The sequence below is a fragment of the Uranotaenia lowii genome, chromosome 2 (genome assembly GCF_029784155.1).
Source record: "Uranotaenia lowii strain MFRU-FL chromosome 2, ASM2978415v1, whole genome shotgun sequence".
NCBI classification, from domain to species: Eukaryota; Metazoa; Arthropoda; class Insecta; order Diptera; family Culicidae; genus Uranotaenia; species Uranotaenia lowii.
Genome location: NC_073692.1, coordinates 212,391,286 through 212,417,024, shown reverse-complemented (window position 1 = coordinate 212,417,024; position 25,739 = coordinate 212,391,286). Strand labels below are relative to the sequence as shown.

General features: G+C 37.0%; 1 protein-coding gene across 8 annotated transcripts in view; it reads left to right on the top strand.

Annotated features, from left to right (window-relative positions):
* Positions 1-291: 291 nt before the first annotated feature.
* The window catches only part of LOC129749946 (anoctamin-8-like), a 178,348-nt gene continuing 152,900 nt past the window's right edge, over positions 292-25,739 (top strand). For 6 of the 8 annotated variants that reach the window (XM_055745098.1, XM_055745096.1, XM_055745100.1 and 3 more), the window contains exon 1: positions 292-1,612. In XM_055745098.1, coding sequence (XP_055601073.1) covers positions 1,438-1,612 — 175 coding nt within the window. In that variant the 5' untranslated portion in view covers positions 292-1,437. The remainder of the gene's footprint in view (positions 1,613-25,739) is intronic. The other 2 variants (XM_055745093.1, XM_055745094.1) reach the window with 2 other exon arrangements.

Here is a 25,739-nt window from a genome sequence, read left to right as displayed (position 1 = left end):
TCATTTTGTTATGGTTATGGCATTCGTTCACGTGGTTGGTGCCGAAACTTTCGACTTAATAGTCTTGGGTGGAGAGGGGACAGTTCAGCGTCTTTTAGACGAATCATGAAACACGGGGCAAACGTATGTTGACAAAGTTTGGCTGAGTGCGAGTTCCTGTCAATTTTGGCACCGGCATTGCTAGGGCGCAGGCGTGGGTGTTCTTGAAACGAGCGCCCGAAGGTAGTCTTCGGGAACTCTTCCTCTATGATGGGTTGTATGAAAAGAACTTTTGCCATTCGTGTAACAGACGGCCCCGCGTACAGTCCGTGTTTTTGTTATCCGCCCAAGTGTGTGTCCCCCTAAACCAACCCCTTGATCCTGTGGAGGGTTTTGTGAAGGGAATTTTGTCTTGAATATTTTCATTGTGGGTGGAGTTGGTCGAAGAATTTTCTCTTTTCGAAAAATCCTTTGTGCTACTGTGGTGATTGAAATCGCAGATTAATTATAGTTTAAGGATCTTTTGGAGGTCCTTGGTCCTACTATTCCGGGAAAAAGTCCTGGAAAAGGGTCGCGAGTATTTTCATTTATTGCAAAGTGCTTATCTAACAACCTAGCAGAGGTGGAATGTCCTTACGGTTTTGGGGCACATGCATACCTAGCCGTGACAAAGGCAGTGTTGTAATCGATCCAAGTGTTTGCTAAGTAAGTGCGGTGCAATCGATTTGTATTTTTCCTTGGAATGAAAAGTTTTCTGTTGATGTTGTGATGAGGAAAATATAATTTTCATCACGTTTCAACTGTACCTATTATAGAATCAGCCAATAATCGTAGTGCGTTGCTTTCTTAAGTGTATTATAGCCTGTCATGAATCACAGCGGTTGACGTGAACAAATTACGTTCCAATCTGATAGTGGGCCAGGTATTTTCGCTAGAGGCCACAACAGATCCGAATTTTGAATCGTAACCCAGCTAGAGGTCTCTGACGTAAGGCTCCATTGGATAAACGCGATAAGGCGTAGATATTTCCATTTTTCTTTTGTTATGAAGATGGGTGAAAAAAAATCGTACTGAGTGTGGGTGGTACAAAAGCTCACGCCAAAGGCGCATATCTTCGGGCGGAGTAAAAAGGTCACGAAGATACAAAGTGTGGAACGGAAGCAAAAGAAAAAAGAATCTAAACCATAGTGCGAACACATTGCGATACGGTGTTGATTAATGTTTCGTGAGCATATATCTGTCCAATAATCCGTTCGAAATGTGCTATTCAGGGTTTGGTTTCACTTGAAGCAAAAATGTGATTACCTCTAAGCTACAACATAATCAACCAATAGCAGTCAACCTTCTAAAAAAGAACATCACAACAAGGTATAGGAAAAAGGCACATTATCGTCACTCATCCTTGTGGAGGTACAAGCAGCCGATAAGACAGCAGCAGCGTTACCGAAACCGACGATCATGGATCAGCATCCGTTGTTGTTGACGACAAACGAGAGTATCCACGATAGTGGAATCATCGAGGATGTTCACCAGGAATCGGAGGACACCGGAAACGAGGAGTACGGCGACGAAAGCAATTTGGAGTCAAATTTGCGCCGCCGGAAAGGGAAAATCATCTCATGCGTCGAAAATGGTAAGCACCACATCATCCGCAGCAACATCTTTCTTCTACGATTATTGTAGCATGTCTCCCTAGTAAATGTCCCTACTGGACTAACGATATTGATTTATTTTTCCGTTTGACAAGTTGGTTTCTATGAGATGATGTTGATGGAAAGAGCGTTATGAGTGCATTTTATTTGAAACTATACTCATGCTGAAAGCATAAAAGTTTATTGAGTGTGGACGCAATAATAAACCCTGTTTAGTTATGTTCGGGAAATGCAGTTTTCTAATCCTAATAGGTTCCTATAGTTTAAATTTGAAATTCACGTGGTGAATTCAAAAGTAATACCAAGGGCTTCCATTCAAGATCAAACCTTTTTAATGAATTTTTAAGTTTTCTTAAATAATGCGATTCGTTTATTTCAGGAGGTTAATGTTAGGAACCCAATTTTCAGTTCCAAACTTTTCCGTATAACCGTTAGCTCTCTAAAACAATAAACAATGGGTTTTGCGAAGTAGGTTCGTGTTTTGCAGTTTTCACGATTTGTACCTAGAAAGTTTACTTGTGTCTTATTTTAAAGTTAAAAGAAAGAGTAAAGATCATAAAACGACCTATACTACTCTGGGTCAAATTTAACTCTGAGACAACACGAGAGTTCACATTGTAACTCTAAACTAAGTTTAAACATTCGTACCAAACTATTCCTGGCAAAAAAAAAAAAAAAAAACTATTCGGCCAAACGAATATTCGGTTGAATATTCGGTCGAATATTCTGTTGCGTTTTCAAAAGAAATACTTATATTTCTACTGCTATTTCTAATAGAAATACACCTAGGTTTTTTTTACACGGTTTTTTTTACGCGGTTTTTTTTACACGGTTTTCGGGAAATCACACGGTTTTTTTTACACGGTTTTCACGAATTAACACGGTTTTTGAGAGAAAAGTCCTTTTCAAAGAAAAACACTTAGAATCATTTTGAAGTTGGGAAAATCTTATCTCTTAGACTAAGAACATGATACATGAGACCTGAGATCTGGGACCTGAGACCTGAGACCTGAGACCTGAGACCTGAGACCTGGGACCTGAGACACGAGACATGAGACATGAGACATGAGACCTGAGACATGAAACATTAGAAATTAGACATGCGACCTGAGACCTGGAACCTGAGACAAGGGATATTAGACTTGAGACCTCAGCATGAGACATGAGACCTGAGACCTGAGACCTGAGGCATGAGACCAGAGCCATGAAACATGAGACTTTAGACCTGAGACATGGGACATGAGACATGAGGCATGAGACATAAGACATGAGACCTGAGGCATGAGACAAGAGCCATGAAACATGAGACCTGAGACCTGAGACATGAGACTTTGGACCTTAGACTGGAGACAAGTTACTACAATTAGTACCGCGAGAAACAAGTTTAGCTCCGATTTCAACATGCGACCCCTCTAATGAAAGGGTTTGACTTGTAGGTGATGAAAAATAGTGTCGCGACTTCGCTAGTACAAGCTACTAGTGTTAGTACCGCGAGAAATTAGTTTAGCTCCGATTTCAACTTTCGACCGGTCAAATGAAAGGGTTTGACTTGTAGGTGACGAAAAATAGTGTCGTGACTTCGCTAGTACAAGCTACTAGTGTTAGTACCGCGAGAAATTAGTTAAGCTTCGATTTATACTTGCGACCCCTCTAGTGAAAGGGTTTGACTTGAAGATGACGGAAAATTGTGTCGCGAGTTCGCTAGTACAAGCTACTAGTGTTAGTACCACGAGAAATTAGTTTAGCTCCGATTTCAACTTTCGACCGGTCAAATGAAAGGGTTTGACTTTTAGGTGATGAAAAATAGTGTCGCGAGTTCGCAAGTACAAGCTACTAGTGTTATTACCGGAAGAAAGAAGTTTCATTTCCGATTTCAACTTGCGACCAATCAAGTTAAAGTGTTTGAAGCAAACATAACTCAAGGTTAGTTGTGAGATACGTCTCGTTGGTCGAGTGGTTAGCGTGGTAAGACGGTAATCGCTGGTCCTCTGATGGCATGGGTTCGATTCCCATCTAGGTACTGGAGTTAAATGTTAATCTTAAATTTTCAACGTAATTATTTCAGTCTGCAAAGCCTAAATCGGCATAGACGATGTATGTCTTTTAAACAGAGATACCGTCTGGTGCATCTGGTGCATCATGCAACAGTTTTCAACTTCAATGGCCTTTAAAAACATTATTTCCGCAGATAATCATACCGTTTGTACAAAAAAGTTTTAAAGTTGATTGTACATAAAATTGAGGTAGTCAGAAAAATTATTGATTCCACCAGTTGTGATGTATTTGAAATGTCGTAATGCATGAAGCACTAATTGCAGTAGTTTTTGGCTTTGTTCGAATTAAATTTTATATTTTTTAAACCATAAATGTTTTTATAGAAAAGGCATTAAGGGCTGAAAAATACTGTATCAAATTCTACTAACTGAAATCATAAAAATTCATGATTGGATGGATAAAAATTTTGAAGTTATATTTTCATTAACTGCAAATTTCAAAGAATGCTATGTTTGATAAAAATTTTCGAAAATTTGTAGCATCTTGTTCAAGTTTTCAAACAATCAAAAAACGCACGGGCTCACAGCTCTCAGAGCTCTCTAGAATGATGATTTTATTCAATTTTCAGCTGGGTGCTACAGTTTCTGCTTGCGCGTTTTGTTTTATTTTGCCAGTTATTAAAACAAAACGTGATACAAAATATAAAAAATACACTTTAAATACTATTCAATTCCCCGGTTTCTCAAGATTATCCCCTGTAACCAATATCACCAACAAGTCAATCCCTTTCACTTGACGGGTTGAAAATTGAAATCGAAGCTTAACTAATTTCTCGCGGTACTAACACTAGTAGCTTGTACTAGCGAACTCGCGACACTATTTTTCGTTACCTACAAGTCAATCCCTTTCACTTGACCGGTCGAAAGTTTAAATCGGAGCTAAACTAATTTTTCGCGGTACTAACACTAGTAGCTTGGACTAGCGATTTCGCGACACTGTTTTTCGTCACCTACAAGTCAAACCCTTTCACTAGAGGGGTCGCAAGTCTAAATCGGAGCTTAACTAATTTCTCGCGGTACTAATTGTAGTAGCTTGTACTAGCGAAGTCACGACACTATTTTTCGTCACCTACAAGTCAAACCCTTTCATTTGACCGGTCGAAAGTTGAAAGGTTTTCGCGGTACTAACACTAGTAGCTTGTACTAGCGAAGTCGCGACACTATTTTTCATCACGTACAAGTCAAACCCTTTCACTAGAGGGGTCGCAAGTTGAAATCGGAGCTTAACTAATTTCTCACGGTACTAATCCTAGTAGCTTGTACTAGCGAAGTCGCGACACTATTTTTCGTCACCTACAAGTCAAACCCTTTCACTAGAGGGGTCGCAAGTTGTAATCGAAGCTAATATAATTTTTCGCGGTAATAACACTAGTAGCTTGTCTCAGGTCTAATGTCTCATGTCTCAGGTCTAATCTTTCATGGCTCTTGTCTCATACCTCAGGTCTCATGTCTTATGTCTCATGTCTCATGTCTCAAATCTCAGGTCTCAGGTCTCATATCTCATGTCTCATGCCTCTTGTCTCATGTCTCATGTCTCAGGTCTCAGGTGTCATGTCTTAAGTCTCAAGTCTCATGTCTCAGGTCTCATGTCCCATGTCCCATGTCTCAGGTCTCAGGTCTCGTGTTTTATGTCTTAGGTTTCTAGTCTCAGGTCTCAGGTCTAATGTCCCTTGTCTTTGGTCTCATTCTTCAAGTCTCAGGTCTCATGTCTCAGATCTCAGGTCCCTGGACTAAGGTCTCAGGTGTCATGTCTAAAGTCTCGGGTCTCATGTCTCTAGTCTACATTTTCAAGTCCAGGTCTCATGTCTCAAGTCTCAGGCCTCAGGTCTTAAGTGTCAGAACTTCAGAGCTGCAGAATTCGAATGGTCTTTTTTTACACGGTTTTCGGGAATTAGCACGGTTTTTTTTTTACATGGTTTTTGGGAATTAACACGGTTTTTTTGCACGGTTTTTTTTACGCGGTACGTATATCAGTGTAAAAAAAAACCTTACTGTATTCCATTTCTGCCACCTTAGTATCGCTCATCATTATTTCTAACCAGATTTATCAGATCTTTTTCAATTAGAGGTCTCTTTGATTTTCAAAATGTCATCATTAGCTGAAAGAAGGGAATCAGATGACTTGTCGATTCTAAGACGTTTATCACAAAATATATTGGACTCCAGTGAAATCTGGGACAAAACATGACAAAGCAGGTGTTAATCTATTTGAAATTGCTTTTTTGTTATATCCAATTTGATGAATGTCTAATATTTGCTAGATGTCATCAAAATAGTTGCCAAAAAGAACGATGATTTTTAACCTTAGCATACATAACTTTCTACGACACGTATTCGGCCGGTTCTGAAAGTTTTTTTGAAAAACTTGTGAAAAAAGGTAAAATCTCAACAGAAACTAGGCATTATACTCAACATACAAGAGGAAAAGGAAATAAAATTACTTGAAATTAAAAGTTTACATCGAATTCCAACAGCAGTGTTCAAATCGTATTAACCGAATAAATTTTCTCTTAAAAATCGTTTTGTAACAGACATTTTACAAATTTTCAAAGAGATGTTTGATTTTTTTTTATTTGATCTGGCAAAAAATCTGAATAAACCCGGGTAAAATCCGGAAAGTTTTATAAAGTATGTGACCATCCCGATCAGATTTAATTTTTCTCGAATTCTTCATTTTGATATATCCTGGCCTGGATGTAAGGCTATGATCATTTAGTATCCGGGCAGTTACAAACGTGTGTATTTTAAAAACTATTCATTTGATCGAAAAACTTTGTAAGGAAGAAAGGAAGGTGTTAATATGACATTTAATGTAAAAATATAAAAAAAATATTTATCAATGATTTCAAGAAATACTCAAACTTTTTCATAAAATCTCTTTTTTATCTTTGCACACTTTTTTCAGTCATGTATTGATTTTTTTTTTACCACAGAAGTAAAACCTTTGCAAAATCATGATATTTTACACAAACTCACCTGGAAAAAGCAATTGGAATCTGGTTGGAACCTTTTCATGAGTTGGCATCTCGAAAAATTTTATCTCTTATATCCGGTTTTAACATATTTTTTTTTTTATCTATCAGAACACATCTGTCATATTGCGTAAAAACCGGATGCACAGATTGCGATCTTTGGAACTGATCATTATTAGTCATTTACTTGATGACTACTAGTCAGGCAACACTTTTTGCCTGCTGAAAATGGATTTTTTGCATTATTTTAGGAGTCTGCATTCAGTTACCCCTTAATAACCATAGATTTTTTTTCCATATTTAAGATCAAGGGTTGCACTACGATGGTTGGTTTGAACTTCGTGTGGATCCTAGAGTGACTCCTTATACTTCTTAACCATTTGGTCCAGAAAAAAAATGCAAAATGCGTAAAAGGAGCAAATTTGTGCAAAATTAATTTTACCATGTCTTTTTGCATCGTAATTATCTCTTACACACGTTAACTTAAAAAACTATCAAAAATAGGCAAGATAGTCCTTTTCATAACCAACAAAACGCTACTAAAGTTTTGCATATCTGAGCTCAATTAACGTAGCTATCACCGAAATAAAGTGCCCGGATACTAAATGATCATAGCCTTATAAAAAAAAATTGAATAAACGATAATCAAAGTATAAAGCTATCCACAGCGAAAAATACACGGATTCATCTATAATGTTAAACTGAAACCATAAGTTTTTGATGTTTTTGAAGGTTTTACAACATTATTTCTGGATATTTAATAAATTATCCAACATCAGTTGAAAATTTTGAGAAGTATGTTTTTGTATAAATTAAAAAAAAACTAAAAAAAAAAATTAATATTCGTTGGTAGGCTGTGCCTGTAAGTGACGGACGTGTTTTCGGGGATGATAAATTTCAAGAACTTCATAGTGAAAAATATTGAATTTTTAAAAAGTGTTTGTGATTTAATTTGGTTCAATCTTGGGAGAAAGGATGCTTCCTTTCAGCTGCGCGTTGCCCAAAGACGTGAATTAGGAAAGTAGCAGAGAAAAATGCTGATGGAATTATATCCTGTACCTACCATAGGAGATAAATTAAGAACGCGTACGAAATTCATGAAGATCCAGAAACAAAAGTTGCAAGATGTAGATAAAGAAGGTCTACACAAAGTTGTAGGAAATCCAAACAAAACACAGAGCTACACTTTATCAAAAAATTGTCCGTACAGCACGTACCTTGAAATCTAAACAATCAAAAAGTGCACTTTTTCATTCAATAAAAATACTACAATTACAATCATTCGCTGCAGAAACTAGTCCTTTTTGTAGATAAGTGTTAAAAATGTTTATGAATTAAACCTTAAAAATAATCCAATTCATTTAGTATAGACAGTTATATGTCAGTCTGTCAAACGCAGAAATGTGAGTTGAATCTCAGCAAATAGAATTTCCAGGGGTCTGAGCGATAAATACGGTAAAATTAAGCATAAATCAGTAGATTTTCGTGTTTCCGGATGTCAACGGGATTTTTTTTGTGAGAAGCAGACATTTTCCTGTTATTTAAATCAACAAAAATTAACGAGAAAATGTCTGCTCCTCACAAAAAATATCCGTTGACACCCGGAAACTGATTGCTGACCTGAAGAAGCTTGTAAAAGCTTGTCCGAAATTGCAGGTCTAGTAAAACGGCCACAATCGTCGGTTCAGTATGTCCTTCAGAACTTTAAGAAGACTAACTCCCTGGAGACTACTCCAGGAAGAGGCCGCAAACTGAAGCTTGCGGATCGTCACCATCGCATCATTGTCAGGGAAATCAGTCAGAATCCTAAAATCAGCGCCCCGAAACTAGCAGACAGCCTGAAAATTTTTGAAAACATACAGGCTAATCCTCAAAGGGTACGGAACATACTTCATGAGAAAAAATACCGAGGTCGTGTTGTTCTGAAGAAGCCGTTTATATCTGCTAAAAATAAGAAAAAGCGGCTGAAATACGCTCAAAAGTATGTCCTGTAACCGGAACGTCATATTCACTGACGAAAGCTAATTTAATATTTTTGGGTCTGACGGACATGTTAGAGTATTGCGTAATCCAAATACTGAATTGGATCCGAAAAATTTGTGACCGACAGTTAAGCACGGTGGTGGCCATGTAATGGTGTGGTATGCTTTCAGCGCAAATGGCACCAGAAATTTGACATTCATTTACGGAGAAATGACTGACCCGAAAATACGATCAAACCAACCATCAGCCTATACGATTAGTCTCCAGGGAGTTAGTCTATGTGTTTGTGTTCGTTTTTTTAATTCGAAGACAAGTGATTAAATAAATTTCGGACAAGCTTTTTCCGTCATTTTTCAGGTCAACAATCAGTTTCCGGATGTCAACGGATTTTTTTTTGTGAGGAGCAGACATTTTCCTGTTAATTTAATCCACAAATTGCTGAAATCAACTGATTTATGCTAAATAAAGTTCATTTTACCGTATTTATCGCTCAGACCCCTGGAAATTGTCTTTGCTGAGATTCAATTCACGTTTCTGCGTTTGACAGACTGACATATAACTGTCTACTTGACTAACATTTGACAAAGCCTCCGTCGTTTTCGGGACTTTCTATACAAATTGAATTGGATTATTTTTAAGGTTTAATTCATAATCATTTTTAATACTGATCTACAAAAAGGACTAGTTTCTGCAGCGAATGATGTAATTGTAGTATTTTTATTGACTGAAAAAGTGCACTTTTTGATTGTTTGGACTTCAAGATACGTGCTGCACGGACAATTTTTTGATACAGTGTAAGTATTTTTATCTTGTTTCTAAAAAATATGCATCTTTTCATGGGCAGGATTGAAAGATTTGGCAAAAATTCAAACATTTTATTCATTTAAGGACTTGTATAAATATTTAAAAGGGTTTAAGGTTCATGATCGAAATTCTCAGTCAAACTGGAAAAATACGGTTGTGATAAAGTGAACGTTATTATAACTTATTTCCGTTGTATGAAAGAGAAGTTAGATATTCAATATTCAGTAAGTAGAAAGAATATTTTAGGTTGAAATCATCTTTAAAAGGTCATAATTGTTTTAAACACTGTTGTAAGTAAAACAAGGCACTGACATATTTTAAATAAAAAATTTGATCACCTATCTTTCAAGAATCAATAATCTAAAATTAATAATGAATTTATCACAATAATGTAAAAAATACTATTTTATCGATTGATTTGATGAATTGCAATTTGAAATTTATTTCTTTTAATCAGAAACATTAAAACTTGACAGACAAGTTAAACAGTTCTATTCATATCACCGATATTTAGATTCTTCTTTCTTTTTTTTTTCACAGACACATACAGGATCTCAATGAAACATGATGTTTCCTCGAAGAGATTCCTTTTTTCTTAACTCTAAGCGTACATCTTTCGAGAATATGAAGGCTAGCATCTTCCAAATGCTAAAACCACCAACCCACCGAAAGTGTACTATGTATGCCGTGACCGGGATTCGATCTCATACCCCTGGCTTAGAAGACTTGGAGGCTATCCTCTACGCCACGGGCGGCGGCTACCATTTAGGCGGTTAAAAAGCATACTGAGTAAATTCAACGGAGATGTTCAGTATTAATTTATTACTAAAAAAATTATAATAAAGCATTTCGGGTTCAATGTTTAAAGGTGATGTGAGTAGTCAATCAAGCTAAGCTCAAGCTAAGCTAAGCTAAATTAAAAAAAAAAATTAATATTCGGCCTATTCGGCCGAATACCTAGCTCAACTATTCGGTGAGCCGAATATTCAACCTTACGGTTTTTTGGCGGTATTCGGCGCCGAATATTCGGCTGACCGAATATTCGGTTCATCTCTACTCCATAGTATCAATTGGATATTTCTATATTTTCAATTCAGATCACCTGGTGACTTGAATATTAGCTTCTGGTTTATGATTTCACAGAGAACAGTTCCAGAATTTAGTTAGATCTTGAAAAACTGACATTATATTCTAAATCGATATCCAGGTTTTATTTTATTTATGAAATAAAAACAAACAAGGAACGATTTCTTACTTTTTACAAGGTTTAGGTGGTTCAAGTTTAACCTTAAGAGTCTGAATTCAAAGTTATTTTTTCATTCAGAAATTTATAACAAGGACTTACTTGTTAAAAATAAAAATTGGAATTAAAAGTACACAAGCAAATGAATATTTCCATCGAGACTATAAAAAAAGAAATTTAGTTGAAACTGCGTATAGGTTATAAAAAATTGACAATTTACATTTATGACTGGAACAATAATTACTCATTCTGATTATAAATTTCTGAAAAAAACAATATTGAGGAATTAGTTTAAAAACCTACAATGATGATACAGATTAAAAAATTCACTCTCTGCTATGAAGAATCGAATTAAGATCCGTTACTAAGATTCGCAAATTTAGATTCAGAATTCAAACTTAAAGCTCAAAATAGAAAAAAATATATATATATATTCAGTTGTAAGCAGAAAATTTCAACATCTGTGATATGAAATTTGAACTGAGCTCACAAGATAGTAAAGCAAATGTTTTACTTCACATTTCATAAATGTTGTGTAGAAATTGCAATGTTCATTTAGAACTCTGATGAAAACACCATATTTAATAACCATCAAAACATCATAAGTTCTGAATTGAAGACAAAATTTCGAATATATGAGATTGAATCACCATTTCCGTAGCTTAGATACCGAAGTATGAATCTAGTATTAGAAAGTAAAGAATTTATTTGATTAATTATTGTACAGGATATAGCAAAAACAAAGCTTGAACATAAGCCTGGTGAAAGAGAAATGGGAATTCTGTTATATCGGATAGAGAAAACACACAGGCTCCAGGATAAGTGAAATGTAAATGCCAAAATCAGAAATTTTCAACTTTGTAGGGCGTTTTACCGAAACTACCACTTGGACATTTACACCGCTCTCTGGAGCCACCATTTCAATCAATTTTCCGATTTCATAAACTCAATCATTTACACCACATTGCCTGAATTAGGCTGTGCCGGAGAAATGCTTCCGAAACAAATTGAATCATTTTACCACCAGGGACCGATAGTTATGACTGTTATGATGCAACAGGTTTTTTTTTGCTGAAATATAGGCATCCCCTGCCTGGCAGATCTCCCATCGGAAGCACCTCACGCAGATGACAGGTAAAAACCATAATGCCAACGTCAATCAAATCGTCATTCCGGTTATCGTATGTATGTATGTATGTATAGCAGAAAAAAACAGCTGGCGGAAATTGCATCCTTGCTTATAGTAGCTTTACGATGTCTGCCAAAGCCATATAACTCTGCTGATACACAAGGCAAACATTCAGGAAAACATGAACAAAAACAAAGGAAATGATAGTGTGTCGAACATGCTATAAAAAACTACTGAAACAAAATCGTGGAGATACATATTCATATTTAATTTTCGGCATTGTTGTCTATCAGTTGTGGTTTCCCATACTTTCTTCCTTCGGATTGGACCCTGCCGGGATGTTCCGCTCCGTGGCTGGGTTGAGGAAGTATTGATTTTTGGTTCGGTTCCGGTTATGTAAGCATAAAATCGACCGGGAAACACGCTGTCCACACCACAGAATCGGGGCTCCCAAGTTATACAGGCAGGCACAACAAACACTCTTTGTTGCACGAAAACGAGCAATCTTTTAGGTAGCAGACTACTTCTGCTGACGATTATTTTCTTAGTTTTCCGTTGTGGGTTGGTGATGTTTTCTGGCTTAGTGCATCATCGGTTTCATTGACGCGTTAACCCTCATCCGCATTAGGGTGTCATTTTGACACCATTGCAAGTTTGAAGGCTTGTAACTTTTTTCAGTAGCTTCAAAATACAAAAATTTCTTCGGGGACCCTAAATGAATTCAAAAGTTCTTCAATATTGCATCTTTACTTTTTTTATGGACGAACCCTGGAAGCCTGGACAAAAAAACTCCCTTTTCCGACTTTTGGTGTCATTTTGACACCACAATAGTAAAATCTATTTAAGTCGTTTGAATTATTATGAACTTCATATAAAACTTATATCAATAGAAACCTTGTAATGTCAGTAAAATATGTTTTGAACATTATATACAGCTTAAGTTACAAGTTTTCTCGTTATTCAGCATGGAAGAAAAAAAATCTGAAAAAACATGCCTCACGAAAACCGCTGTAGTTCATATGTTACACGTCCAAAAAAATATTTGCCTTATGCATATGAAAGCTGAAGTTAATGCCTACAGTATGAAGACAAGAAATATTTTTTTAAATTTTTTTTAATGAAATGGTCACAAAAAGTTAAAAAAAATGGTCTAAAAAACCTACTTTTCATTCGATTGCTAGTAAATACTGTTTGAGCGATGATAGAGTTTTGAAAAAAATATGACTACAAAATGTGTTAAAATTCCAACATTTTGCTGTCTTTAGATTTTTGATGCAACAAAAAATGAATTTACTGGAATTTTTCAAAGTTCACTACTTTGCGCGATTTTTTTACAAATTGAAATTTCATCTGTTTTTGTGGTCCACCGTCAGGTTGTACCCGGATTATCAGTGCTTTTACTTTGTTTGGACCAACCAAGAGTATATTCATTGGAAAGCACATTTAATCTACATTCTAGTGAGGTGCTGCAATTCACGCTGTGAGATTTCACAAAAATATGAAAATTATAAACATAAAATCATTCCTGAATTTCTAGAACTACAAGCACCTCGTCCAGCAAAACGTGTTTGTTTGCTCTCCGAGTAGGTACGGTGGGTGGTGATTCGGGCAGAGAGCGAAGCCGACAGACGAAGAAATGCACGACACGCATCGTTATTTCGTCTGTCGGCTTCGCTCTCTGCCCGAATCACCACCCACCGTACCTACTCGGAGAGCAAACAAACACGTTTTGCTGGACGAGGTGCTTGTAGTTCTAGAAATTCAGGAATGATTTTACGTTTATAATTTTCATATTTTTGTGAAATCTCACAGCGTGATTTATTGCACCTCACTAGAATGTAGATTAAATGTGCTTTCCAATGAATATACTCTTGGTTGGTCCAAACAAAGTAAAAGCACTGATAATCCGGGTACAACCTGACGGTGGACCACAAAAACAGATGAAATTTCAATTTGTAAAAAAATCGCGCAAAGTAGTGAACTTTGAAAAATTCCAGTAAATTCATTTTTTGTTGCATCAAAAATCTAAAGACAGCAAAATGTTGGAATTTTAATACATTTTGTAGTCATATTTTTTTCAAAACTCTACCATCGCCCAAACAGTATTTACTAGCAAAAGAATGAAGAGTAGGTTTATTAGACCACTTTTTTGAACTTTTTGTGACCATTTCATTAAAAAAAAATTAAAAAAATATTTCTTGTCTTCATGATGTAGGCATTAACTTCAGCTTTCATATGCATAAGGCAAATATTTTTTTGGACGTGTAACATATGAACTACAGCAGTTTTCGTGAGGCATGTTTTTTCAGATTTTTTTTCTTTCATGCTGAATAACGAGAAAACTAGTAACTTCAGCTATATATAATGTTCAAAACATATTTTACTGACATTACAAGGTTTCTTTTAATGTAAGTTTTGTTTAAATCGGTCAAACACGCCAGAAGTTATAACGATTTGAGCTTGTGGTGTCAAATTGACACCACAAGTGCTGATTAGGGTAATGAAATCTAATGCGGATGAGGGTTAAGTGTTGTTTTGTAGTGGGCAGGGCATTTTTATATTGTGTCTGGCTTGAGCTAGTTCACTTCAGTAATGGTGTTTATCTAAACATTACAAACAGTTTTTTTAGAAATTTGAAAAGTTTTCATGTAACAAGATTAATTAAAAGCAAGACGAGAACCTTAAGCTTTAGACTCTTGAAAAACTTTATAGGTAAGAAGCAAAAGGACCAGGTCGATGTAATGAAAATTTGAATTTAGTAAACACTAACCAAACCGTTGGTTTTCCGACATGCGGAGTAAAATGGTTGGCAGGGGTTGGTGTTCTTGCCCAGTAAACATTTAGAAGGTACATATATCGCAAGAACAACAGAATTATTCAAACAAATATACCAGATGAAAAGATTCTATTAAACTTGCCAAAATAGCATATAGCTACAAAAGAGGAGGCGATATATCTAATCTACAATGACAATATTCCAACGATTAGATTTCCCCGCAAAAGGAAAATAAACAATTTTAAGTAATTATAGTAAAACGAAAAGAAGGACACTTTATTTTGTGATTTAAAAAAAGTTTTTACACAAATTTTTAATAAGATAAAATTATAACACAATAAATAAAGATCAAAAACATTTTTTCACATTTTTTTGAAATTCTTAACAATATGTTTGACATTCAATCGTTTTATAGATCTATATTTTAATTTCTAGTTGCTGGTAAGTTTTTTTTTTCAAATTATGCTTTTGTGTGCGCGTGAGTTTGAAACTATTCGGAGTGCTGTGATTGGAAGTAACTTTTCGATAACAGGGCAAATGCAGATTAATGCTTTTATCAGTGGATTTTATACAAGGCGTGACCATTTAGAGCTCACGCATTTTTTGTGCTCGAAATAATTCTCGGAAATTGAAATCTTTGACACAAAATAAGTAGCAAATTGAGCAATTATTATTAACATGCTTAAACGTAAACTGCAAACATTACTGTCCTCGATAGTATCCACCAAAAAAATTGGTTCTGTTGTGATTTCCCTACGCTTGTTTTTTCGAACATAAACGTTGCCTGTTTCTATCTTACTATGACTATTTTCTTTATCCATTTCATGATAGATCTCTAGGAATGATTGGCTATACCATTGCAGCCGGGTATTGTTCATGTTTCTCAAAAATTTAAAAGCGCTTCCGGATTTCTCGATTCCCTACGGCTAAAGGAGACTGGCTGCACAATGATAATTATTCTTAACTCACGCAATAGGGTATTTTTAATAATGAGTTTGTTTTATCTTTTAAAAACAGTCGAAACTCAGATTTAGAATAAAATTTTCTTGCACATTCAATTGTTATTAATTATATATTAAGTAAGAAATTCACTTTAAAAATTGCAAGCAGATGATTAATGGTGCGCTTTTAAGGTAATATAATGGATACATCTCTTTTATAAGGATTAAATATTTGAAAAAAAAAACCTTTCGAGCTGTTAACCAACCTCGAAAGGTATTATGTTCGATTAATGTTTTCCGTTTCTCTTTTTATTTTCAAGAGCGAGTAAAGGCGCTTTATCCTTGGTCGATGACCAGAAATGATTGTACACTGAAATCCTAAACCAAGAAAAATAATTCTTAGAACTACGAAATGCATTCATTGAAACCTTAATATTTTTCAAATTGAATTTATTTGTAAGTTTTGTGATTTCTGTGTACAAAATAAATCATTTCCAGCCGCAGGAGAAAAGTTCTAGTTATTGGTGAAATTGCTTCACATTACGCATGGATATTTCATCAAGGAGCATTTTTCTTAGCATGCTTCCAACGATACTGCCCATTTGAAACGTATGGTACTGGTGGTCCACGTTTCTTCTGTTCCTGTGTTCCAGATGTCTCTGCGTTCTCTGCTCCATGGTAGGCCCAACCATTTTATGTTTTTGCTCATTTTAATGTTTTTATGTTAAAATGATGAAAAGCATAAACAAAGACAAGAAGAATAATAACGTACTCTTATTATTCTTTGGGACTCAGGCATAAGTTCTGGCTGTGGAAGTACGATTAGTGATTAGTGATTAGTGAAAGAAGGCGAGGGGCTGGCATCCTTTTTCGGTGATTTGGTGCAGAACAGCGCCAATTGCTGTTCCTGAAGCATCGACGTCTTATGCTAATTTCGCTTGGGCCGATGGGTGAGCGAGTTGAGTAGCATTAGCTAGAGCTGTTTTACATTGTTGGAAAGCTGCGAGGGTGATCTCGTTCCATTGCAGAGGTGTTTGGTCGTTTCGGATGTTACCGGTAATCATTTGCTGGAGCAACTGTTGCTGGGCGGCAGCGCCGGGTAAGAAACGACGATAGAAATTTATTGTTCCTAAAAATCGCTTCATCTGCCGGGCAGTCGTAGGTTGAGGAAAATTCATCACAGCTTCTACCTTACTCGGGTTTGGTTTGATGCCCTCGGGAGTGATGAGATGACCCAGGAATTTCACCTCAGATTTACCGATTTGGCATTTGCTGGCGTTGATGGTCAAGTTGTTTTCCCTCAAGATCTGGAATACTTGACGCAGATGCTGTTTATGCTCTTCAATGCTGTCGGAGGCGATGCATAAGTCATCGACGTACGGGAAAACATATTCCAGGTGGCCCAGAATCTGATGGAGGTGCCTCTGGAGAGTTTGACTGGCATTACGCAATCCAAATGTCATGAATTTGAACTCGAAAAGGCCAAACGGTGTCGTAATTGCGGTCTTCGGTACGTCTTCCGGTGCTACGGGAATTTGGTGATAGGCACGTTGCAGATCAATGCATGAGAAAATGCATTTCCCAGAGAGGATGTTGGAAAAGTCCTGGATATGTGGCACTGGGTAACGATCGGGAACGGTGATGGCGTTGAGGTTCCGATAGTCACCACACGGTCTCCATTTGCCATTGGATTTCCGTACCATGTGAAGAGGACTGGCCCAGGAACTTTTCGATGGTTGGAATATTCCCTGCTCCATGAGGAAACGGAATTCCTCTTTGGCTTCCTTCAGCTTGTCGGGTGTCAACCGGCGGGGGCGACAGAAAACTGGTTGGCCTGTCGTAATGATCTGATGGACGGTGTTCGACTTGGTCGGGTGATGGTTCATGTTCAGGATGGTGATGTCTTGGAACTCCTTCAGGATGCCTGAGAAGGGCGAGTTCACATCAAATGTGGTTATCGTTGGCTTGGAGGCAGCGTTGATGTTGTTCACTTGCAGGTTGGTGAGGTTGTCAATCAGCTTGTTGCGTTTCAGATCCACCAGAAGATCAAAGTGCTTCAAAAAATCAGCTCCAATGATCGGGGATTTCACATCGGCGATAGTGAAAATCCACACAAATGGTCGGCGGAGTCCGATGTCCAATTGCAACCGCTTGGTGCCATAAGTTTGTATGGGGCTACCATTTGCTGCGTAGAGACGATGAGACGGTGAAGGGTGAAGCTGTTCTTGTGGTGTCGGTGGTAGCACGGAAATAGTGTCGATTAGAAATTGTTGTGCTGATTGCTGATCGTGCACGTGGATACGCAAGATGTCCTTGTTGAGTTCGATGCTGGATACATCGGCTTGTGCTGGTTCGAAGGAGGCTTCGGATGATTGCGTGCAATCAGGTGATTGCACGGAAATTAATTTTTTGCTGGCCGGGTGAACACATTCAACTTGCCGTCGTAGAATATACACGGCACGTTGGCGTTGTCTCCTCTCTGCTTCTCGCACTTCTGAGCCTGGGCACCATGTCGGTAGTGGAACCAACATATCCATCGGCGCGAGCTTGATGACCGAGACGGCGTTTGTGAGCGACGGTTTGAAGATCGGGTTTGATCTCGGTACGTCGGCTGCTCACGACTGCGGGATTTTCCACCAAGCACCTGATCGAGACGGCGAGAAAGTGCCTCGATGCGTTGTTCCAATGCGGACGGTTCGACGGATGGCGGATCACTCCTCGGGACTTCCAAAATCTTGTCGGCCACTTTCTCTTGTTCGTCCAATGGAGCGGTTGGCATCGCTGCGATGATGGAACGCACTGTGACTGGCAGTGCACGGAGCCACAAGTTGGAAAGAACGTTGTCTGAACACCCGTCACCACCCAGGCGGCGCATTTCCGAAAGGAGAACGCTCGGCTTCTGGTCACCTAGAATCATTCCGGAAAGCAAACTCGTTAGTCGCTGGTTATCAGAGAGGCGGAAATGCGAAATCACGGCGGATTTCAGTGTTTCGTATTTGTCGTTGTTTGCAGATTCGGTGCATTGTGCAATTGTGGTATGCACAAATTTACAGCGGGGCCCAAGAGCAACAATCACGGTGTTAAATTTATTCCTGTCGCTCCTGACACAAGAACCAAGTTTCGATGTCGTCTAGATCGAATGCAGGATAGCTGACTTTAGAAATCAGCGCTGGTTCCGCTGCTAGTGAATGTTCACTTTTCACACCGTCTTGGGCCATGGTTCCGCTGGTGGTTTTATTCACTAATATCACTAATGTTCCTCAGGAGTTTTTTTTCACCACTAAATTCACTGGTTTACTGATGCCACGGTTGGTTCCTTTTCATCACGTCGGGGTCACCAAAATTTGGGGGTCCAAATTATCGGATATCGATTAACAAATGCGTGTTCTCTGTTTGATGTAAACTTTATTAATACTCGTTTTCTATGTACAACTATTGGCTTTTTACGGCGCGTTCGTAAATTGATTTTTTTGGGTGATGCATCAGTCGATTGATTTGTTTGGTAGATGTCAAATCACTTTCCATATGCTTTTGCATACGTTTGTTTGGAATTTACGAACGCCAGCATCGATAAAAAAAAATCACTTCGATAGAAAAAATCAATTTACGAACACGCCGTTATACTGTTTGGTGTGTATGTGTGTGTGAGAGATCGAATTCGTCGTGTTTGCTATTGTACATGCAGTTGGTTGTATGTTATTGCTATTGTTGTTCTCGATTAGTGGAATGTTCTAGATAGTTCGATGCGATGACGCAAGAAGGGATCGGCGGTAAAGTACGCCACATCTCAAACACTTTCACTCCCCGCAAGCTCTTTTAGCAAAACAAAAACTGAAAGTTTTTTGTGTTAACTTGCTTGTGGTTTATTTGCGTAAATCTGACGAAAAATATAAGAAATGTTCAATATTGGTTTTGAGTTATGCCCCAATTAAAAATTCATACCTTTGTTGATTTGTTGATATTGAAACAAAATTTTGGTGATGTTAGGTCTAAAAATGGAACATCAAAGTCGAAATTCTCCTATTTTTAGACCCTTCACAAATTTTCCGGGTTTCCCGTTGATTTTCATTTATTTCAAGTTAGTATGGTTCATATCCTTCACAACGAAATTTTTTTTCCTTCTTTCTTTGGCTTGGGCAGTAAAAACGTGATTTTTCCTTATTCACTGTAATTTCTCAAAACGCGCCCTACTAATTGAAATGACTAATTTACCACTGATTAGGAGGTAGATTTTTAAAAACATTTTAAAATTTTATCAGAAAGACTTGTTAAGGCAAAAAGTGGTTTGGTTGGATTCAGGAAGAATAAGAGTTAATTGTGTACATACGAGTATCTTTATTCTATGCTAGCAAAATGAATTATTTACAAATTTCGGCATTTTATGACTAAAGTAGGTTCTAGGTCCAATGAAGGAGCACCAAAACCACAGTTCTCAACAATTATTGATCCTATTTAACAATCGTTTTTTAAACTTTCACTTCTTTACTGCAAAGCGTTGAATTACCACCGAAAAGCAATCGTACCAAAACATAAACAAAACAAGGGTTTTTATGACAGAAAAATACTTTATTTTGGATGAAATATTACAGTTTTGCATTGAAATGGAAAAGCGCCAATAAGGATTTCGTGAAAAATGGATCGAAATAATAAAAAAACGCAAGTTAAAAAATTCAATAAACTAGATAATGATCCTAACCATAAAAAAGTAGGATATTTTGGGTCCGAAGTAGGACGGTAGGACAAGGGTCGAAAAAGTAGGACATGTTCTACCAAAATAGGACGTCTGGTAAGCCTACTTCCAGAAAGCTCAAATCTTAAACGTCGAATTAGCATATTCTCAACTTTTTGGAGACATATTTACGAATTGACTAAACGGCTATTGGTCGTTTGGTTAATGTTTCTTTTGCAAAAACTGTCAATTTTAGGTTTCAATTATTCTAGTAAATTATACAAAAAAAAACAGATACAATTTGTCCATATTGTAGAGATGAGATAAAGGATATGCAGGAAATATGTCTAATTTGAGAAAAATAAAATAAATTAATAGATGTATTCTGCAACACTGAAAATAAATAAAATAAAATAAATTTCTATTGCAATGTTTGTTATTTTGGCAACACTAGGCAAAACCAACCAAACCAAAGTCAGTTATTGATCTGTTCTCGAGAGCGTGTCTGAGTGAATCTCTGAATTGAGATTCGTAAGAATCGTAAAATCACGACAATGTAGCTGGTAGAATAAGCACAGAGAGCGCAGATTATCAAGGAAGCGCAGATGTTAAGACGGATTGACTTAGGAAGCACAGATTTTTTTAGACAGCTGCTGCTACTGATTGTTTTGATTTAGCCTTATGGTGGAAAAAAGGCGAACCCAACCGACAGTTCGGTTTTCATCCCTTCATGCCTCCTGTTTCGAAAATAATTTCATCCTAACTGTCGGCTGCAGGGCGTGACAGTTTTTGCAGGACTGTCACGGGTGACTGTCATGCCCATACCGTACCCATGCCCGATCGTATGCGCTGCTGCTCGGTTTCGAATAGATCGAACGAGCCATCTATTCGCACCCAGCAGCAGCATACGATCGGCGCGTAACGCAATGTGTGGTGCCGTCGCAGGTTAGGCGAAAAGGGAAGGGGAGGGTGATTGGGGTGATCACCACCCACAGTAGCTTCAAGCAAAAGGAAAATTCATACGTTCGTTCGAAATTAACTCGGCCCGAGCGAATCTCGGCTACAGTCGGACGGAGTAAGTAGTACTTTCATGCGAAATTCAACGCATTGAAAACTGTCACGAAGATATTCCCAAAACTGCCAAGAAGCTTGGAAAATTTTCATACCCATGAACAAACTCTCGCATAAACGGTAAACGGGTAAAACGAGGCCTCGCTGTACATCGCACGACCGCTCCTTTTAAAACTGTCGGGGAAGAAATATTCGGGAAGCTTTCACCGAGGTGCATGTGCGACTTTCGCAAGAATACTGTCGTTCGCCAGTACTCTTCGGAAGCCTGGATTTGGCCTACCGGTGGAAAACGACGAATTTGCTAAAGCCTCGCCAATACTCAGCAACTTGAACTGCGATTTTGGTTGATGAGACTTGTTTATGTTTTCATTTCGGTTGCTGAAAGTCTCCCATACTTGTCAAGAGACTTGAGACATGCATCTCTTCGTCTAGTTCAAAATGTAAACATAAACAAGTCTCAGCAATCACAGTTCAAGTAGCCGAGTGTGGACGAGGCTTAATTTGAGATTTTTAAGGCTGCTGCTGATGATTTTTTTGGCTAGGCCTTAATCGCTTTAATGAAAAATATGCAGTAAATAAATTAAATTTTATAAATTTAAAAAGCCTGTGCTAAGAATGGAATGAAGAATTGAGATGAGGGATATTTGAAAAATAAAATTTTGTTTTAAAGATTCGTTAGAATCGTAGAATCACGAAACATATTTTTGAGAAAACTTGCTTGAAGTAATTCGAAATTATTTATTTTTCATCAACCGAAGTATTTTAAATGGAAATAAATTAGAAATGAGCTACGTAGAAAAGAAGTTCTGCTTTGAAAACAAACAAACAAACAAACACACAATTGCATTTTATATTGCAAAAAAAATGTCATTTCTTTCACTGTTGACATTTTTTCATGAAACTTTCAGAAAAGCTAGCTAAGCTTATTTTGAGAGCCAAATTTCCTTACTTTTACTACTTTGATGGATGCATGAACGCATAAATGTTTAAATCCCAAAAATCAATGCCACGAGCAGAAATGTTATGGATTCAAACGCTGGAATTAGTTTGAAATCGGGTTATTCATAAGATTTGTCGTCCATCAGAAATTAGGGGAGCATTAGTTTTGTACACTGAGAATGAACCGCTAATCACAAGCACAATTCTTTTGGACTTTGTACAAAATTGATGGCCTCGATTAATCACGAATTAGGAACCATTGACGATGCAGAATTCGTTTTGCTTAGCCACGCCAGCGATCATAGAATACGAAATGTAAAGATTGAAAAAAAAATGTAATGAAACGAAGTTCCACTAGAATTGATCATTTAAAACCTGTTTAAGATGCATTTTGAGTTCGATGATTTAAGGTGGATATGAGTATGAGTAGTAAATCAAACTAAGCTAAGCTCAGCTAGGATTTGTCGTCCATAAGAAATGATTTGTCTAATTGCCTTGGTATCGGCTATACGGCTTACGAGCTCTCGGACTAGCAAAAATTTGTTGCTCGAGGTTAGGTTTAAATGACTCATAACTAGGCAACACTTTCAGCTTATCGGAGAAAAAATTGTGGGGCATTTCAGCGATCTACACTAATCTTTCGCTTATCAAAAACTAAAGATTCTGGTTTGAGACTTGACTTCCCTGATGTCTCTAAACTGTAGTTACGATCATGTGTTTCACTCCAATGCTTGATTTGAACTTTTTGGACATTTTTGACAGTGCTTGCATACTTTTTAACCACTCACACACAGTAATTTTTCGAATAGTCAACGGTTTTGTCAGCTATAGATTGAATAATGACGGATTTAGAAGGAAACTGTGCACAATTTTTTTTTCTTCTTCTCTTGCATAGTAAATATATTAAAAACGCGTGAATTTGAAATTTTGAAAAAAAAATAGTTCGGATAGTACTTTTTACAGGCAACAAAATGCTGTCAAAGTTTTGAATGTCCGATAACTAGGGAATGAGCTATCAACAAAAGAAAGTGTACCATTTCTAAAAGAACTGAGCTTTACAATGAATGCAGAGTTTATAAGTTAAGCCATAGCTTGTGAGAAAGTTTCATGAAAAAATATCAACAGTGACATTCTGTCAAAGTAGGAAGTTTGTACACTGCTCTGCACAATATTTTACAGTTAATCTGGTTAAACCACTGATCACTACTAGTTAAACTGTAGTTGGTGAAAATATTAAAGGTGCTACTGCTCAAAAATCTCCTAGACAAAAGTAGATTTTAGAAAATCATTGAATTGGCGAACTGGTTAAATTTGGCGAACATTTCAAGTAAAAAACTAAGCAAATATAAATTTTCATAAGAAATGGTTATCCTAAACTAACGAAAGCAGGCACCATTGATATTCGAAAAGATATTTCACCTGACAGTATAATGAAATATTAAAATGGAATCGTGAAAGAGCAATGTCTTGATGTTTCCAATCCTTCCTTGTTAGAGCTGAGCTGAGCTATAAGCTGAACGGATAGAGCAGAAGCAGAAGGTAAATATGAAAACTCATTTTCCCGGCATTGCCTATGGGAGCTTTGTTTTTGGACTTGGACCACCCCCACACCATTCTTCTTCTACTCTATGGAGAGCTCTTAAACAGATTTAAGCTCTGGATGGCAGCAGCATAGACACGGAAGGCAGAGATTTCCAGATACACCCTTTTCCCAGCTGACTAACCCTGTTATATCAATTGGTATCATATTTTCTCGTTTGAGTTTGTCTTTCGTAAAATTCCCTTTTTGATTGGGCCTTTACATTGCTTGGAGAAGGAACCGTACAGTGGGGTAAAGTTATTTTAGGATAACTAAAACATTTATTTTAATCAATTTGAAAGCATAATTAAATTTTGTGAATCAGCTACACCTACAGTGCAAGCTTGAATTGCAAAAAACAACTCTCAGGACAAACCACCTCCTCGTACATTTGAAGGAAATGCTCCCTTCCCCCGGCAGCAGTAATTGCTGAAATGAAATTTTAGCTTTCATTCGCCCAAACAGTGCCTCAAACTACTGCAGTGATTGGTTAATGGTCGAAACTAAAAAGATTGAAACAAAACTGCTCGTGATTGCCTCCGATTCATATCCTTCCTACTCTCTGCCAAATTGATTGATTGCATTTTGGAAAGTTTAATAAGTTTTCGTCTATATCAGTGCTACACATGCTTTCGGTATCAACGAAAGTACCAATTGTAAATACTTTTCGTAATCATCAATGGAATGCAGTTGAATTTTCTTTGTGTTTTTAGATGATACTCTATGGAGCCACCATTAGGAATAACACATTATGTACACACACACTAGTATCCATTTTAAACATTTTTATTTTTTTTTAGAAACTTCAGAATGTACTTCGATGAACAAACGTTAGTTGATCCCTTAATCGATGATTGCTTTTAAAGTTGAGATAACTACCCTCCATATAAGGGGCCGTTCACTAATTACGTAAGCACGATTTTGGAAATTTTCAACCCTCCCTCCCTCCCTGATAAGACATAGTAAGATTTTTCAAAACACCCCCCCCCCCCCTAGTAAGATCTTACGTTTTTTTTTATTCTTTGAGAAATTGACACGTTTTTTTTTCAAAAATAGCTTGAAAATATTAATGTTGGATGGACCCCTCATCCGAGCCATGGTTACCCATCGGTGACTCATCATGTGACAGACGTCACACTGAAGGAAGTTGTCATCTCTGTCGTGTAGGAGTACTGTCATCGAGACACGTTTTAGAAGCACATTGTTATACACCAGTTTATCGGCATGAGTCCACTTCAAAGTTTTTTTTTATGATTGTTCATTTTAAATAAAGTTTATTTGTATCTCTTGTTGCGTAAAACCTGCTTTTCATTTCGCAACAATTAAAAAAGTGACTTACATGCTTCAAAGCAAAGCTCTTTTTAAGTAAAATTAAAAAAACTGTTTTTAAAAAGCACAATTTATACAAAACAACAGATGAAATGTTATAAACGATAGAATTGTAGATACCACCACACAATGTATCTACCACTGCAAGGTAGAAGGCCCGTGAGGAACGATGAAATGTGATGAAAAGTTTTTCAAATTAAATTTACCCTTCCGCTCATTTTCAACATCTTTTACCTTATTCTAATCTTCTATCCTTCTATAAACTTTCAATTCTTAAAATATTCATTCTCGAGGTATATAAAATTTCACCAATATTGCCGATAAAATAATTTCAGAAAATAAATTTACGGTGATTAACTCTTAATTTCAAAAATCATAAAAATCTTCAAAAAAAATATCATTCTATACTACTACAATTGGGGCAAAACGTTTAACGACAATCACGTTGTCAACTAACCCAAAAGCTCAGACTCATTCAGCGGTAAGCGATAAAGTTTTAGGATTTTTTTGGTAAATCGTTTGTTTACCCGATCAGGAGAGAAAAACAAAATTATATCAAGATGAGATATTTTGGTACGAATTTTTTTCTATCCAAATGAGTTATAATTCAGTACTCGTA